Source organism: Schistocerca cancellata, chromosome 7 (assembly GCF_023864275.1).
Source record: "Schistocerca cancellata isolate TAMUIC-IGC-003103 chromosome 7, iqSchCanc2.1, whole genome shotgun sequence".
In the NCBI taxonomy this organism is placed as follows: domain Eukaryota; kingdom Metazoa; phylum Arthropoda; class Insecta; order Orthoptera; family Acrididae; genus Schistocerca; species Schistocerca cancellata.
This window is the reverse complement of record NC_064632.1, coordinates 224,852,489-224,871,935: the sequence shown is the minus strand read 5'-3', so window position 1 is coordinate 224,871,935 and position 19,447 is coordinate 224,852,489. Positions and strand designations below refer to the sequence as shown.

The 19,447-nt window shown below is 40.0% G+C and overlaps 1 protein-coding gene across 2 annotated transcripts in view; it reads right to left on the bottom strand.

Moving 5' to 3' along the window:
- LOC126092173 (lipase member H-like) overlaps positions 1-19,447 on the bottom strand; it is a 57,182-nt gene that overhangs the window by 22,908 nt on the left and 14,827 nt on the right. Inside the window, exons 1-2 of one of the 2 annotated variants that reach the window (XM_049907649.1) lie at positions 13,319-13,757; positions 8,885-9,008 (exon numbers count right to left, since the gene is read on the bottom strand). In XM_049907649.1, coding sequence (XP_049763606.1) covers positions 8,885-9,008; positions 13,319-13,334 — 140 coding nt within the window. In that variant the 5' untranslated portion in view covers positions 13,335-13,757. Of the gene's footprint in view, positions 1-8,884; positions 9,009-13,318; positions 13,758-19,447 lie in introns of those variants that run through there. The other variant, XM_049907648.1, reaches the window with a different exon arrangement.

Here is a 19,447-nt window from a genome sequence, read left to right as displayed (position 1 = left end):
GATCACTTTTAGGCCTTTAGCATTAAGAAATCTTATAACAACCCGTACTTCACAGTCGGCGGGACTCACGATTATTGGAGGCATCTTAAACACTCAGTACACAAAGTAAACAAGGAGGAATCAGACTGTAATGGCGTCAGTGCATAGATTAAGATACAGGGTTCCATGTAAAAATAAAATTATTGAGATATCTTACCACGTATTTTTTTAATTTCAAAACGGTACGTACTTAAAAAACGCACCTCGTATTATAAAAATGTATGTTCCATATCTCCTTCTCAACAACTGGATTCATTTCAACCAAACTTGGCACACCTATTACTTGCCACCTAAAAAGCAGCTCTCTGGGGGACGGAATAACTTGCCTCTCAGATAGGTGGAAATGGGGCTGGGAAATAAGTAAAACACACTGTATGCAAATATCCAGAACATATTCATCCAGTATCTGAGAATGAGAGCACTTAGCAACTTTCAACAAACGTCGCACATAATTTCAACCTTTCACAAAAAATTTTCTCAGTGAGACCCTCACAAAATGATTGAAGGAAAAAAGTTTATCACATAATATATTTTTGCTACTCTTGCAGTAATACTGCTGCATCAGGCACAATGTTTTAATTTCATCAGGGATGATGTTTCAAAGTATTACTTCTTAACTAATAATTCCATTCAATAAACATTTTACAGACAATGTCCACATATATGTCTAAATCATTTTACACCACATAGTTGAGGATATATAACATCATTAACAGTAAGATGCATGAAAAACTATGTTTTCTTAAAACAGAATGCAAATTACTCAGACTATACTCATCCAGTGCTTGATAATAAGAGCATTTAGTGACTCCCAACACACTTTAAACATAATTTCAAACATTTCCTAAACTTTTTCTCACTTAGCGTCATATATTTAAGAAGTTAACTCATTTGCAATGTAATCAGTAGTCTGAGGCTGTTTTATACAAGGGGATTTGATTATTTAAAGAATCAAGCATTTACCAGTACTTACTATGTGGAAAGCAGCACTGTGGGTTTAAGACCTACCTACATAACACAGGGATAAAAATGAAAAGGTGTGACATTCATGAATAGCTTAGGAACACCTGGAGCAATTTCAGGCAAAGCTGTTAGGTACATGCTGTGCCATATTTAAGCATGTGCAAACATGTGCACTACACAGGGTGGCAAAATTTTGGGGGTGGCAGAATGCTGTCATCAAAAAATTATTTTTTGAAGTATAATTTTAATGTGCATTGCATTATCATTCAGTAATTCGCTGGCAAAATGTTGACAAACATTTCTACCTGTCATTAAACTTGTGTTTTACTGTGAGTCCACCTGTATAACATCTTGCATGTACAAGCACATTAATCTTGCAGGCTACAGTAAGACAAAGATATCAGTAGCATAAAAATATGCACTATCACTTATTCTACTATTTTAAACAGTCACTTAAACTGTTTTTGGCATAATGCAGGCTATAATACTGCATGCTAGTAATTGTTCTTGTTAAATAAACAAATGTCTGTGCAATGTGATGTATAAATGTTCACGTACTACTGTAATTGCACCAATTGACTTGTCCTATATTATGTGTACACTGGTTGCATAATATGTAGTCAAGAGAAGCAAATAAATAAATAAATAAAATAAAAAAACAGCCCTCCACATAACTGATTATCCTACAAGATCTTGCATGTAGCACGTTAAACAATTCTTCATTCAATTTAAAAGCAAATCAAAATGTCATTAACTTAATTACAGACCACTGATAATGCTTTACCTCAATAAAGCAAAATGCGTCTGGTAAAAAAAAAATGCATTTTTGTAGTTGCAACAACAGAACAAAAATACGCTCAAGAATTCTTCATCCATTTGTGGTTATGATGGTGTCGTACACAAAACAATATCATTCCACATGGTTCTCAGCTTAAAATTAAAGTATGTAATTCATTTATTTAAGTTCACTGCCTTTTGGAACAGGTCAGTTGAATGGGATTGTAACAAGTATGTTGGACTGATTAAATTTCACATTTAAGTGAGCTAATTTTGGTATAGGATAGTGATTTTCTTTGATTTTTACCATATATTGTGTCCAAATTTGATGTTTCCGTGGCAATTTTTCTGTAAAAGGGGCTATTGAACTACAGTATTTATTTTATTGTATTTGAGTACTGAACTTGCACATGTGCTTTGTACTATATGTTATTTAAATACATTGTTAAATTTAAAATTCATGTTAATGATTGCACAGTGTTATTGTAAGGTAGTTCGTAAAAGAATAGCAATGCTGAACTTTAGGAAAGGGGGGTGTAAAATAAATTACTGCACATGGGCGTCACACACCCTAAATACTGCCCTTTGGGAAATGACTTGTTACTTGTATAAAAATGCTGTGAGAGTAAGATTCCACTCTACCACAAGAAGCGGGGCTGTGGATGAGGAGTGGCAGAGAAAAAATTTTTGAAACTGACTTTCTTGTGTTTATTTCCTGTAGTCAGTTGACTTTGGTACTTCTGCAGAGAATCAGACATATCAGTGTGTAATATATAAGGGGTAGTCAAATGTAAATTGAACACCTGCCACAACAGAAACATAGAACAGTTCTATTCAAAAGTAATCACCACATGCATTAAGACAATTATCCCAATGGGAGACAAGACGATCAATTCATGGTTTGTAGAACGCGGCTGGCCGCTGGCGGATCCACAACAGTACCCATTCTTGTACTTCTTCATCTGGCTGAAACTGATGTCCATGCAAGTCCTTCTTCAGGTCACCAAAGATGTGAAAACCACATGGTGAAAGATCCGGGCTGTATAGAGAATGCTGCAGTGTTTCCCAATCAAACTGCTGAAGCATTGTCTTTGTCTGACTGGTGGTCTGGGGGCAAGTGTTATCATGCAACAGGATGATTCCATCTGGCAAGATTCCTGGGTGTTTCTGTTGTGAATTGGCAGGAGCCAATTCACGGGGTTTGGAGGAAGCCAAAAGGCACGCGTTTAAGCTCACGCAGGCTGGCGTGAGGTCTGGAACAGGTAAAGTAATTATACTATCAAGAAAAGTACGGAGCTGCTGGAATACTTAACTTTAATCCATAATTGGTGAACATCGGTCTGGCGGTACATGCATCACAAGATAAATAGCAAATGATAATGGCACCTTGCTAGGTCGTAGCAAATGACGTAGCTGAAGGCTATGCTAACTATCGTCTCGGCAAATGAGAGCTTAATTTGTCAGTGAACCATCGCTAGCAAAGTCAGCTGTACCACTGGGGCGAGTGCTAGGAAGTGTCTCTAGACCTGCCGTGTGGCGGCGCTCGGTCTGCAATCACTGACAGTGGCGTCACGCGGGTCCGACGTATACTAGCGGACCGCGGCCGATTTAAAGGCTACCACCTAGCAAGTGTGGTGTCTGGCGGTGACACCACAGATTCGACTTTATGACACGTCACAGTTTCTGTAAAATGCCCTCATTGTGCTTCGCATTAATTGTTGTCCATATTCGAGGAACTTGATGAGCAGACGGCCATTGGAGTTGAAGGAGAAGGTCATCATGATCATTCTGGAACTTTTGTGAATAGCTTTGGATTTCTTTTGTGGGGAAGATGTGGGATGTTTACACTGTTGGCTTTGTCATTTGCCCTTGGGCTGTCCGAATGCTGTCGGATGGAATCATCTCGTAGCATGATAACACCCGCTTACACACTGACAAAGGCAATTTGGTTGGGAAACACTGCAACACGGCCTGGATCTTTCACAATGCGATGTTCACATCTTTGGCAAGCTGAAGAAAGGAAGACATGCTTGGATGTTGGTATCAGTCAGATGAGAAAGTGCAAGAGAGGGTGCAGTTGTGGATCCATCATCAACAGAATTGATCATCTCATCTCCCAGTGGGATAAATGACTTAAAGTGTGTGGCGATTACTTTTGAATGGAATCATTCCACAGTTCCGTTTTGGTCGGTGTTCAGTTTTCATTTGACTTCCCCCAAATGTCACGAACACATATGTTCAGCAATTCCTCCTAAGTTTCTGGATCAATTTCAGCAAAATTTGGAACACATTTTATTTACCTGAGAGGGGAGGCAGAAGACGGACAGGGTGGGGTTAGGAGGAAGAGGACAGACAGAGGGGAGGGTCTAAGGACAGAGAGAGTGGTAGGAGAAGATGGGCGGAGACAGGGGACATGGAGAGACAGAGAGAAAGAGAGAGAGATAGAGGGGGTGAAGAGGGGAGGTGGAGGTGGATAAATAGAGGAAGGATGATGATGATGATGATGATGATGATGATGATGATGATGATGATGTTTTGTTTTTGGGGTGCTCATCTGAGTGGTCATCAGTGCCCGTACAAGTCCCAGTTTTTACACAGTCCAATCTTGCCACTGTCACAAATGATAATGATGATGATGAAATGATGAGCACAACACAAAAACCCAGTCCCCGGGCAGAGAAAATCCCCAACACAGCTGGGAATTGAATCCAGGACACCATGATCCAGAGGCAGCAATGCTAGCTACTAGACCATGAGCTGCAGATGAGAGGAAGGAGGAGATGACAGAGAGAGGAGGAAGGAGGAGAGAGGATGGAGTTGAAAATACTAACAGAAGATTGGAATAAATAAATATGCAGACAAGATAGAGTTTCTCAGCTAGTAATCTACAAAGAGTAGGGAACCATGTATGAGGCATATATTACTTAATACCTCCTCATTTGGTGAATAGGTTTATTCCTGTGTCCAGGGTTTTTAAAGGGAGCCTCTGTTGCTTATTAGTCAAGAAAAGACAGGAAATCACACAATAACTTTATAAATGGCACTTGAGCACCCTGATCAATCATGAGAAACATTCAAACAATCATAACTGAATTCCATCTGCTCTTTCTGTTGTCCATTCAGTACAAATGCCTGCAATCTTGAGGACAGAGTGCCATTGGTCACAGTAGTGTCACTTACTCTGCTCCTGACTGTCAATCGCAAAAGTATTTGACCTGCATTATAATAGCATAGAATTTGCAAGAGTATTCTGTGATAATTTTACAAAGAGGCAGATGGACTCGCCAGTACCCATTCCCAGGAGGCAGAACTCAGCACAGATGGTAATGACAATGTAAATGAATGCTACCTTTTGAAACAGTATGCAGTATTTTAGGTGACATAGGCGGATTAGATAATTTGTCTTTTTCCACAGATATTAGTTGTTTTTGTTTCCACTGACAGACTATTTCATAATTTACATTAATTTTATAAATAGTTTAATTTCATTACTTGAAACTCATTTATGTGGATGTATTTTTATACCACTACCTATTTGTCCAGGAACTTACAACATTCTGTAAGCTGTTAAATAGACTGTTAATGGCTGTCTGGCTAGAGCCTCCATCATTGATCAGAATTTGATAAATCTGAACAGTCCAAATTTGGGCAATAAATAATTCCATATTATCTTCACCAATAACATATTGTAATAAATTGTGCTAAAATTCCCTAATACTCTGAGTCTCCAGCATCTCTTATTAATCAAGCTTTTAATTACTTTATAATTTTTGGGCTATGTCTCCTTACAGGCATGCACACTATGATGGTAAAACAGAATTTATAAAACTGCAAGGTATAGGATATGTCAAGATTCATAGAGAAACTTTAATCTGCTTCTGCGTAAACAGTACCTTTCTCTTTCCTTTCCGAAGTCGTACAGTAGCTTGAACTGACCCTACACCCCTCAATGAACATTTTTGGAAATCTATGAGTGCCAAATTATGTTGGTCTACTGACATGCATAGCACCTCTTCAGACAAACCATGTGATCTTTAATTTTCTCATATTTATGTAATAAACTTTTAAATTTTTGAGTGAATGATAATAGCAGTTAAATTTGAGTTTACTGTTGTAGATAGAAAACAAGAGACTTATCTGAACAGTTAAGATATTCCAGCTACTTATTATGTAGAAATAAATAACAGTGAAGAGCCAAGAAATAATGTTGATCAAATCTGTGACCTCAAGTTGCAAAAAATTGTCAGTGAGGTACCCTACAATTCGCTAGAGTTGATTTCGGGAGTTAATGCAGGAAGGAACTACTGTTTCATGGCTAAGAGCCATCCATGGAGATGAAAATGAGAAAAGAACTCAACTTCTTGTGGGCTGGGAATGAGTTATCACCCTCTGGAAGGTAACACAAATCCAGGGAGTGTAAGAAGAAATATTAATAGAAGACACAACACTCAGTCTGGATGTAAAAACAGTTACAAATGGAGAATGGGATCTCTTAATGTGATAAGCATGAGAGGAAAGGCAGAGGAAATATTGAATATAATGAAGAAGAGGAAGAATCAGTGAAACAAAATGAAAAGGCACTAGTTCAGAATCGTTGAGAGGTGATTACAGTCTTTACAGGTATGGCCAACTAAAGGAGGCACAAAATGGAGTGGGTTGGTATTTGTAAGGAATAAGGCTTTTTTCTCTAAAGTTACTTTTATTAGTGGTAGAATAATCAAAATGAGAACAAGCATGGCGAACACTAGTTTCACAATATTTCAAGTGTATCCTCCTCAAAGAAAGTGCAGTGTTGAACAGAAACAAGAATTTTATAAAAAAAGCTAAAAGAGCAGGTTCAATGAGAAAACACTATGATAATACAGATACGAATGCATAAGTTCGAACAGCAGATCTGGTTATGAGGAGGTGATGGACTTGGCTATGGAACAAGGAATATTAATGGAGAACATGTCCTACATTTTTGCAAAAACAATAACATTTCAGTAAGGAATATGCACTTTTAAAGCCGGTCAGAGATCAACAGATGTATTTCAGATGAAACAGTACAACTATTGACTATATATTAATAGATAAACTTGTGGGAGAAAAAGTAAGAGACACAAAAGTCACTCCACATGAATGTCTGGACAGTGACCACTGGTTTCTAGTGTCAGATCTAAATTATATCGTGAAATACCATGAAGAGAATAGAAGCCTTAGAATGTGGTGCTGTAGTAAACATATTCAAATGACCATAGGTTACAGTGCTTATTCAGAGATGAAGAAGTTTACAAAAGACAGACTACAGTGAAGAACTGTGTCAAACCATTCTTCAGACCGAAGAATACAACAACATCACATGCAACTTCAACAAGAAGAACACTCATCAAGTCCTATAGTTTGGAGAGTTCTATCATAACCAAAAGACACATAAAGCAACTGCTAGCTTGTGAAACATTATTCCTTAGATCTGCTCGACAAAAGACAAGGAGAGAGAATACCAGAAGTGACCACATTAGGAGGCCTGCACATTGAAGTGACATGTAGTAAAGGCTTACTGCATTGAGATTAAAGTGGTTTGGTCATGAGAAATGGATGCAGCCTATCAAGGCTGCTATGCAGCGTCATAGCTATCAGATCTCCATCTGTGTCTACACTTTAGTAGGGAATGCTCACAGCCAGAAGGCTCAATGAGGTGCAAACATGCAAAGCAAGCATGAATCATACCAAGGAGATGCAATCGTGCTTCTTATAGCCAAATGAGTGAGTTTGAAGGAAGTCAAATTGTGGCCTTGCGAGTGATGATCCTGGTATAATTGGTCATGTGAACATTTTCACACCATAGGTGAGGTTTTGGATGTCCATGCAACGCAGATTCCTGCCAGGATTGTCATTTTGTAAGGGCAGCATTGGCAGATAGTAACACCATAGCACAATTGCCACGAACTGGTTATTAGCAGTGGGGCTATGGGCATGCACACCTCTAGCCCATCTTACACTCATGCCACAGCATCAAAATGAACGGCTTGGGCGGTGCCATCAGAGAATCACTTGGAAGATGGAATGGCATGCCAGGGTCTTCAGTGATGAAAACAGATCCTGCCTGAATGCAAGTCATGGTCATTTCCACGTGCAATGTAGATCTGGTGAGGGATGTGTCATCGAGTGCATTCATCCAAAACACACTGGCCCCACCCCAGACGTTATGGTCTGGGGTGAGATAAGAACAACTCTTCGTCACCTTTGATATTTCTGAAGGGGTGTTTACCAGTACTCTGTACATGCAGAATGTTGTTATAACTCATTATTTTGCCATTCTTGTTCCAATAGAATAATGTTCACCCAAACACCAATGGGGAAACTCCACATGCTCTCCAAAATGTTCAGCAACTGCCCTGACCAGCACAATCTCTGGACTTCTCCAGTCGAGCGTGTGTGGGATATGATGGCACGAGAAGTGACTCGTGTGACTTGTCAGCCAACAACTCTTACAGAACTATATGAACAGGTCAAGCAGGCATCGTATAATGTGTCCCAGGATAATATTCAACATCTGTCTGATAGACTGGATGCCAGATCAGTTCCTGCATTGCTGCCTGTAGAGGCTACACCACACACTCAGAACCACTTGTACTTCTGATCTATAAATGTAATCATTTCACGTATTCCATATGCACTGTTGCAACAATAAATCTTGAATGAATTGGAATCCTCTAAAGGGGTGTACTAAATTTTTTTTTCTGGAAATGTATTATGATAATGTGAATTCATTTTCATTATATGAAAACTAAAAATAAAAATGATGACAGGCACACACTTGTGACCATGGTATTTGGATGTTTGTGGACGTGTGTTTGAGTGTGTGTACTTAAAACTGAAAAAAATGTAGCACCTTAAAATCTAATAAAATTCTCCAGTTATGTTTTTTCATGCTACAGCCAGTAACCGATGAATGATCATCTATCTTCACTTTTATTTATATACTGAATATAGCTTTTCAGGACATCAAAATGACCAGTATACAATTTCTTGTGATGAAACAAAAACATGTAACTATTCCGATAAGTAATGGCACCAAGTGCAATATTTGCAGTCATTTGTTTGTAGGTGTATGCCTACTTACTGTGTGTAAAGGCGGAAAGACACATCACTGTCACTTACAGCAAGATGTTCAGTGTCGCGATTCAGGTCAACCAAATGCACTTTTCCATCGCCTCCAGGAATTAATTCCCATCTCTCTTCATGTGCTGAAACAAATCATAATTATAGATCTTATAATTACATTTTTCCCTGAGACGTTCAAGTTTCTTCTTTATCTACGATAATGATTGAAGCAGAAGAAATGAATTAATTTTTTTCTTCTTTATCTACAATAATGATTGAAGCAGAAGAAATGAATTAACTTTTTTTAAATTCATTTATTCTGCTTCAATCACTATCGTAAATCATAATTAATACATTAAAGCAAAACTGTTAAAGAAACTGAGTTTGCAGCATTGTGGTCAAAAATTTGTTTACTGTCTGTTTTTGGGTATCAATTAGGAAGGATGTTAATTCTTTTTCACATTTGTACAGTTATGAAGTCACAACATGATAAGATTTCAAAGTAGTATAAAAATTTACTTTATATACTCAGAAATGTGAAATGTGCACTTTACAAAATTCAAACACATAGTATCTTATGACTACAATATCAATTAATTACACTTTTAATCAGACAACTCACACAAACACCTGGATTATCAATTTGTGGGGATGTGAAATGGAATTATCAGAGAGGTTCAATCAAAGGTAAAGCATGTGGCAGACTTTTTTTATTGGTGGAATAGTGTGAAAATACAATGAGTCAACAAAGGAGATTATTTCAAAGCACTCATGCATTCCATCTCAGAATATTGCTCAAGTTTGTGGGAGCCAATCCAAATAGGACTATCACGGGAAATTGAATTTATGTACAGAATGGTAGCACTAATGGTCACACATTCATTTCACTCATGAGAAATCGTCACAGAAATGTGGGAAAACCTGAATTTGCAGATACTGGAGATAGACGTCAACCATCTCATGAATGCTTCTTACTGAGTTTCAAGAACATACTGCAGCCTGCACAAATCACCCCTGTAGACCTCATGAATACAAGATTACACTAATGACAGTGGGCACAGAGACATTTAAACAGTCATTCTTCCTATACTCTGAATGCAAATACCTAAGGAAGGAAAGCTAATATGTGGGAAGTACACTTTGCGTGTACTTCACAGTGTTTTTGCAGAGTATGGATTTAGCTGACCATGCAACTGAAGGACATTGGGATGGAAGAATTAACAGCTTTTTTCTTTCAGAGAATATTCCCCCTTATCTGACTTTGTCAGATTTCCAGAATGAATAGACACTCGATTTCTTGCCAAATTGAATACCTGCATGATATTGGATTTTATTCCATAGTAGATGCAACATTTTTTTTTAAATTTTTATTTTTTTTAGTCTGCTGTTACACACATGTTCCTTAACACCATACTTGTGGCCCCTAGCCAATGCAAAGTAAAACTCTTCCACAAATGGACAGGACAGGGTGTACTCCTGATGCACCAAGCAGCTCTCACTTTTCATCCAGCCAATCTGTGTTCTCTCCAGACAGTCTATATACATTTCTTAAATTTATTTCTGTATTAAACAATTCGCTTTGTCAGCTGTCCTGATGAGGCACATGGGCAAATGCCTTGCCTGAAATCACATCATTTGGGAAATGTCTTGGACGGTCACTGTGTGACTTGACACAGTGGTAATGAAAATGGGAGAAGTAGCATTGAAACCCATGTCGAGCAATTATGAGTTGTGTTTTCCATCGTTTCCTTAAATCACTTCCATCAAATGCTCAGATGGTTTCTTAAACCAAGCATCTGTCAACTTCTTTCACCCTGACTGTCCACTTGTAGATGGTATTCCACCTCTAATGACAAGCAAAGTAGAAAATGAGAGGCAATAGTAACCCTACATCTGATTGAATGAAAGCAAAACAGCATTTGGAGATGGTTGGTCGGTTGGTTGGTTTAAAGATTAAAGGGACCAAACTGCAAAGGTCATCGGTCCCTTGCTTCATAAAAACACACAGTCAGGCGAAGCACTAAAATAAAAATTCCGGGGGAAGAAAAGCCCCATGGTCAATAGTAAGACAACACGGAAAATGGAGCACAGCAACAAAACCAACATAGAGAACAAAGGCAGAAGGAATTAAAACTGCACAGCAGAGGATTGTGGCTGGCTGATCACGAAAATAATAGGATGAGCCAGCCACTCTGCAACACATTAAAACCTCCAGCCTAAAAGATTAGGGTGGAGTCGAATTACAACACAAAACAAAGTAAAAGATACAGCACAAAAGAGGGTGATGTAATAAAATTAAATGGACCTATAAAAGCCGCTTGCGCGAATAAAACTTAAAACACGATCTGCCAGAGAGACATTGTCACCTAAAAGAGATGATAAATCACCCTGGAGATTAAATGCACGCCTGATAGCGGTTAAAAGAGGACATTCCAACAACAGATGGGCCACCGTCATGGTTGCACCACAGCGACAATGATGGGGGTCCTCTCGACACAGCAGATGACCATGCGTCAGATAAGAGTGACCAATGCGGAACCTACAGAGAATAACAGAAACCCTGCGAGAGGCCCGCATGGAGGAACCCCACACAGTCATGGTCTCCTTTACACACCGCAGCTTGTTGAGTACAGACAGAGTGCGCCATTCGTCTGCCCACATCCCAAAGACCCGACGGCGTAACACCGATCGAAGATCAGTGGCCGGGAGGCTGATCTCCAACGGCAGTTTGCGGGTGGCTTCTTTAGCTAACTTGTCGGCGTGTTCGTTTCCCGCTATCCCAACATGTCCCGGGGTCCATATGAACACCACTGAACGTCCACGCTGTTCAAGAGCATGAACAGACTCCTGGATGGCAACGACAATGGGATGGCGTGGGTAGCACTGGTCAAGAGCCTGCAGACTACTGAGAGAGTCACTGCAAATGACAAAAGACTCTCCAGTGCTGGTACGAATGCGCTCAAGGGCACGAAAAATGGCTGTTAGCTCTGCGGTGTAAACACTGCAGCCGTCCGGCAAGGAGCGCTGGTCTACATAGTCCGCATGAGCGTAAGCGTACCCCACACGGCCATCAACCATCGAGCCATCTGTATAGATAGCCTCAGAGTCGCGGGATGCGTCGAGGAGAGCAAGAAATTGGCGGCGCAAGGAGATGTAGTAAAGGTGTTTTACAATAGTGGCTGGAATATACTCTCTGAAGTTCAGACGATATCAGGGTTAAAATACATGAAGTGGAGGTTATTTGCAACTTGTACAGGAACCTGGCTGCAGTTATAAGAGTCAAAAGACAGTAAAGGGAGAGGAAGGCAGTAGTTCAGAAGAAAATGGGATAGAGTTCTACTCTACCCCTTTGTTAATCAATCTGTACAGATTAAAACAAATGTACATTGAAGAAGTTAGACAGGGATTAAAAAAGACACAAAGGAATTAAAGACATTAGCTGCCCGTAGGCACTGATTTATATCAATGGGCTAGTTAAAAATTTGTGCCAGACCAGGATTCAAACCCGGGTCTCTTGCTTACTAGGCAGACTGCTGACCACTACGACATCCAGACACAGCCATCACCACAATCAAACAGACTACCCTAGCACACCTCCTGTCAGACCCAAATTCTCAACTTACACCACATACCACTAATGCAGTGCTGCTATTCACAGATCTTGCCGATTCCCATAAGAGTTCAAGCTTGGTGCACATCTGCACTGGAGACACCACATATATAATAGAAAGAGATGAAAAAGGTTGTACAGGACAGACTAGCATGGAGAGGTGCATCAAACCAGTCTTCGAACAGATGACCACAACAGAATTGTGGGTGGAGTATAAAGAGAGAACTCATCATTGCATTTGATGTAGTTGTCAGTTAGTATAAAGAAGGCAATAACAAAAAGGCACTGCTCCTACACATCTGTGCAAGATCTCCAGAGACATATATTTACCATGAAAGCTGAAAATAGAAAGAATACAGGTAACCACTCACTGCATAGTTGAGATGTCAAGTTGTTGTAAGTACATATTCAAGATTGAACTCATAGCTAAGCTTTTGGACAATGTCTTTCATCAGAGATAAAAGTTTAATAAAAACTCACACACACAGCTACTTGACTGACACTGTAGTGTGACAGGGATCTAGCACCAAGACTATATAGCTGTACATGTTTAGGAATTTACTTGAGTGCATTTTAGTCAGTTACGTCTGGGGAAAGATAGTGTCCAATAACTTACTTACAAGTTCAATAGTGTTTACATACTTGACTATGGCTGACTGTTTCAAGTATACCATAAATTGTTAACTTTATTCCTTCCAATGTTCATACCATATCCACAATTTTTCAGTATCATAAGGAAGCAGGTTGTACAGATATCTACAACATGAAATATTAGTGAGTGACTTGAACCAGACTTTTTATAGTCTTAAATATATAATGCAATTCATTCATTTGTTCATTTACCCATTATTTTCCACATATCCTGTCAAGAAGGAGAATCTTCAGGAATATGGAGTGAGTCAAGATGTTTTTCTTCAGCAGTGGGGGTGGGGGCATCAGCCTTGTGACTTGTTTTTGGCCTGTCACTAATCTTCTAACGCGCCAGTTTTTTCCTCTTAAAGTAGCAAATCCAACATCTTCCAATGTCTGTCTTCTCCTGTAGTCCCTGTCTTCTTTACAGTTAACTCTAGTACCATGAAAGTTATTCCTTGATGTCTTAGCACAAGTCCTACAGTTCTGTTCTTTTTCTTGTCAGTGTTTTCCAGACATTCCTTCCCTTACCAATTCTGCAGAGAATCTGCTCCCTTTTTATATTATAAATTCATCTAATTTTAAATCTCCTTTTAGATACTAAGATATGCATTAACAAAAGACAAGAAACTCAAGAAGCTTAATCTGAGTCCCTTAGAACAAACAAGGGTAAAATCAAACAGAACCAAGAATAAAGACTCTTATGCTATGAAGAGAGAGCTATCCTTATTCAGAGAACAAGCTTTAGTCAAGAACTGATGCCTCAGAATATGTACTATCAAGCATTAAAACTACTGGACACAGCTAAGGTGAATGTATCAAAATCACAGCATGCTGTGGATGTTTCCACTGATTTTGAAGGCTTTATTGTAAACCAGTCTTCAGATATAGCCCTAATATTACTACTGTAAACTGCAGCCAATAAAACTGTTAACTGTTTTTGCACTATTGCTGAGGTGAAAACTAACCAATGTTTTCATGAAAAAACATAATCTTTGGGATAACTAGCAATCTTTGAATACCTCTGCCATGAAGCATAAATGACATGAAATGAAGAATTTTAACATGAGTGAACAAATAAAAAAATTAATAATAAATAGCTATTCATTTTGGGGATGAATTAACATTCTATGGTTTCAAATGAGTTATAGAACTTCAGGACATTTACTATGGAGAAATAAAGTATAAACATGAATTGTACATAGATTATTTTCACACTATACATCCCAGCTGTACATTACAAATTCAGAACTGAACTATTGGAGGAGAGTGAAAGGCAACCAAGCAACACATCTTCTACTACAAAGCTTTACAACTCCATGATTTTCAGAAACTCGGTGATTTAGAGCATGAGCTCTTGTGCCTACTCAGGCTCTTGTTGACAAGCAGAACAGGTGCTGCATTGTGGGGAGTGAGGGAAATGTGCACACACCATGTAGTCACAACAACATGGCAGAAGTGCCAACTGTGAAATAAGGGAGGGCCACTTTTAACAGCAATGTCATCTAATAGCAACAATAGCGAGTCATCAGCAACATCTTCACATTTCAATCCACAGTGAGAGGAATCTTATCTTTTTACATGAACAGATGGGTTTGGAAAGTTTTTAGGATTAAGTACTTACAGTAATTTACTGCAAATGGTATGAGGGCATGCTGAAATGAAATGGCTCTGAATTTTTTATGTGGAGATTATAAAAACCTTTTAAATAAAACATATGTTAATGTTCCACATCTTTATTCTTCATGTCTACATATTTATTTTTCAACATTGTCACCCTGCCAACATACACATTTCTGCCAATAAGCAATCTGTTGATACCATCAGTGTGGAATATATGACTTTTGTTTATGGAGTCACAATCTCACCTCTGCTTGCAGTGTTTCATCACTGTCAAAATGAAGTTTTCGAAAAAGTTCTTTTGGTTTTGGAAACAACTGAAAATCAGATGGGGCCAAATCAGAACTATACGGAGGACAACTGATGACAGTGAACCCAGGGGCTCAGGTTGTTGCAGAGCTTGTGGGTGGTCCTTTTCCCGAATGGTGACACATTTCAGGAAGGCTGTTCAGCTATGAATATGGGTGAGGCACTTTCAAATTAACATGGTTGGTTGGTTGGTTGGTTTGAGAATTAAAGGGACCAAACTGCAGAGGTCATTGGTCCCTTGTTTCATAAACACACAGAGCACAGTGAAACCATCCATTAGTCATTCGAAGCACAAGATAAAAATTCCAGGGGAGAAAATCCCAAAGGTCAATAAGAAAGAAACATGGAAAACGGAGCACAGCAATAAAAACAACAAAGAGAAGAAAGGCAGAAAGAATTAAAACTGTACGGCAGAGGATCGTGGCTGGCTGATCACGAAAATAATAGGATGAGCCAGCCACTCTGCAACACGTTAAAACCTCCAGCCTAAAAGATTAGGGTGGAGTCGAATTACAACACAAAACAAAGTAAAAGATACAGCACAAAAGAGGGTGACGCAATAAAATTAGAGGGACCTATAAAAGCCACTTGCTCGAATAAAACTTAAAACACGATCTGCCATAGAGACATTGTCACCTAAGAGAGACGATAAATCACCCTGGAGATTAAAAGCACGCCTGAGAGCAGTTAAAAGAGGACATTCCAACAACAGATGGGCCACCGTCATGGTTGCACCACAGCGACAATGAGGGGGGTCCTCTCGACGCAGCAGATGACCATGCGTCAGATAAGAGTGACCAATGCGGAGCCTACAGAGAATAACAGAATCCCTGCGAGAGGCCCGCATGGAGGAAACCCACACGGTCGTGGTCTCCTTTACACGCCGCAGCTTGTTCAGCTTGTTGGGTACAGACAGAGTGCGTCATTCGTCTGCCCACATCCCAAAGACCCAACGGCGTAACACCGATCGGAGATCAGTTGCCGGGAGGCCAATCTCCAATGGCAGTTTGCGGGTGGCTTCTTTAGCTAACTTGTCGGCGTGTTCGTTTCCCGCTATCCCAACGTGTCCCGGGGTCCATATGAACACCACCGAACGACCACGCTGTTCAAGAGCGTGAATGGACCCCTGGATGGCACCAACAATGGGATGGCATGGGTAGCACTGGTCAAGAGCCTGCAGACTACTGAGCGAGTCACTGCAAATGACAAAGGACTCTCCAGTGCGGGTACGAATATGCTCAAGGGCACGAAAAATGGCTGTCAGTTCTGCGATGTAAACACTGCAGCCTTCCGGTAAGGAGCGCTGGTCGACATAGTCCGCATGAGCATAAGCGTACCCCACACGGCCATCAACCATCGAGCCATCGGTATAGATAACCTCCGAGGCATGGTATGCGCCTAGGAGAGCAAGGAACTGGCAGCGCAAGACTGCAGGAGGAACTGAATCTTTTGGCCATCGGGAAAGTTCCAGCCGAAGCTGCGGCCGACGAATACACCACGGTGGTGTATGTGGGCGGACCTGGAAAGCAGATGGAAGAGGCAAACACTCGAGTCCATTAAGGAGCGACCAAACACGGATCCCAATGGTATGGCCCGATCGCGGCCGCCGGTGTGGGATATAGACTGCCGCAGTAGTGAAAAGGAGATGATAGTTAGGGTGACGGGGCGAACAACGGACGTGGGCAGCATAGTTGGCTAACAGTTGTTGACGCGAAAGAGTCTGGATCTTCTAGTTCCTTTTACTCAATCTTACACTGGAGTAACATCAACACAATGTCTTTTCTCCCATTTAAATTGACTACAATATTCCCCCAAACATTTCATTAACTCTTATAACACATTTTCTCTAGCTGGTCTGAGTCCAAACAAAGAAGCAGCTCTGTGCACAAAGACCTGCGCATATCCATATAAGATAATGATTTTGTGTCTGTTGGAACAGTGACGATGTGGTGAGCTATGAATTGCTTCCCTGAGATGTAACCATAACTGCTGACATTATTGTCAACAACTGAGACATCTTGCAAATGCAATCCTAAAACAATGAGCAAGAAGGCTGTGTGAAGTGATGTTACTCCACAGTAACTCCCACTTGCATTCTGATATACTGACAAAAATGATAGACATGAATTGGATTGGGAAGTCATTCCAGAGCCACCTCATTCACCTGATGTCGCACCCTCAGAGTTTCACCTTTTTGTGTCTCTATCGAACAACGTTCAAGGAACTTCCTCTCTGGCTGAAAATACCCTCTGAATGTGGCTTGACAAGTTCTTTCCCCTCAAAACCAAGTGATTTCTACAGTTGTGGCATCAAAGAGTTACCCCAGCATTGACAGACTGTTTTAAATAGAGAAAGGGAATATATTATGGATGACTAAATTTTCTATTGTGCATCTCTGTTGGGTTCATTAAACTCATGCAAAAACGCAATATATGAATGACAGTTCACAGCCAGCTCAAAGCGGGCAGTGATCAGCATCCAGAAGTACGAACCTTTACCACTACGCAAAATCTTGGCAATGGTGTGGAGCACATGGGCATGGAAAAGATAAAGCAGTGAGAACTGAGCCACCATATCAAGACAGTGGATGTCTTGGTCTGATTCTGCAAGCTGCAGATGACATATTATTGATGACTAAAGTTTCTATTGTGTCTCTGTTGGGTTCATTAAACTTATGCATAACCGCACGGCTTACCATGAGCTCCCTATCAATGTGCACAAGACATTAAATTAGCATCATTTTCTCATGTTTACAAAAGGCATGGAAGCCTGTGAGTCAATTGGAATGGATTCCTCAGCTTGATTCCACAAGCCGTAAACCATGTAAATCAAGCTTACTGTGAGCTCCCCACAAAGGTGCGCAGGATGGTAATTTGGTACCATTCATGTCTTTTCTCATGTTCATGAAAGACACGGCGTGCTGTGGATCAAGCAGAAAATCATTCTCTTACAAGTCAGCAGTTTTCCCGCAGGCCCGCAATGAGGACAGTACACTCATAACACTGGGAAACGTACATCCTCTAGGACCAGTATTCGGGCCCTGTAATGTGTGACAAGTGTGCAATATTAGTGTTAGCAGCATATACTGTGGCCACACAATCATCAGTGCATTGTCACTTACAAATATAAATCAGTTTTCAGATGGCTGTGTAGTTACACCCTGGATACGGAAAAACAACACATATACTGTAAGAAAAAAACAGAAGTTACACACAAGCCAAGAATAAAGATATTGACAGCAGAGTCATGGAGCAGCACATAAATATAGACGTCAAGGAATTTTTTCTTTTCTTTTAACACTTCCTCCAAAAGAAAAAATCATGAAATTATTGCTTTGTCTCTTGCATGCCAATTTCTGAACATAGAAAATGAAATCAAACTCGTTCAAGAGGTTTCGTCAAAATATCTGCCAGCTGGTTGTGTCCATCAATGTGTTCCAAGAAAATATCACCGTTCGGATATCTTTCACGAACATAGAAATGTCGGACCTATGTTTAGAACATCGATGATATTCTGGATTTTTTGCCAACTTCAATGCGCTAGCATTGTCAATGTAAAGAACTGGAGGCTGCCCCGACATTTCCACTAATTCTGATAGCAGACGACGTAACCAAACTAACTCTTTTGCTCCTTCACTAGCTGCAATTATTTCCGCCTCGGTTGTGGATGTGGCCACTACTTTCTGCAACTGACTTGTCCATGACACTGCACCACCTGAGTACTTTGCAAGAATTCCAGTTGTTGAGCGCCTTGTCCGGTTATCACCTGCGAAATCTGCATCAGCGTAAATCTTTAATTCTTCTTTTTTATTATATACAATTCCAAAATTTAAGGTCTCTTTCAAATACCGGAAAATGCGCTTTACTCTATTCCAGTCTTCAGTGGTTGGTTTCTCCATAGCTCGAGCAGCTTTATTGACTGCAAAAGTGATGTCTGGACGAGTTACTGTTGAAAGGTACATGAGACAACAAACGAAACTTCTTCGTTTTGATTATTGTCCTCACGTCCAATAGGAGTTGAGATAGTATTGCATTCTGCCATTCGAAATCTTTGCAGAATTTCTTCTGTGTATTTCTCTTGACTTATCATTATTATGCCAAGAAAATTGTCAAGACTGCCAGTTGTTATTTCGAATTCATATTGTAAAACATCCATAAAAACAGCAATTTCTTTCTTGTTACTGCCGACAATCAGGCCATCATCAACGTAGATTGCCACATAAAGGCTATTTCCCTTTTGTCTACGATAAAATTGGCATGGGTCTGCATCACTGTTTGAAAAACCAGCTTTCTTCATGAACTCAACAAAACGTTTGTTCCAGCAACGTGGCACTTGCTTCAACCCATAAAGACCTTTTTTTAAGAAACATACTCGGCCTGTACCATCTTCGAAACCTTCTGGTTGTTCCATATA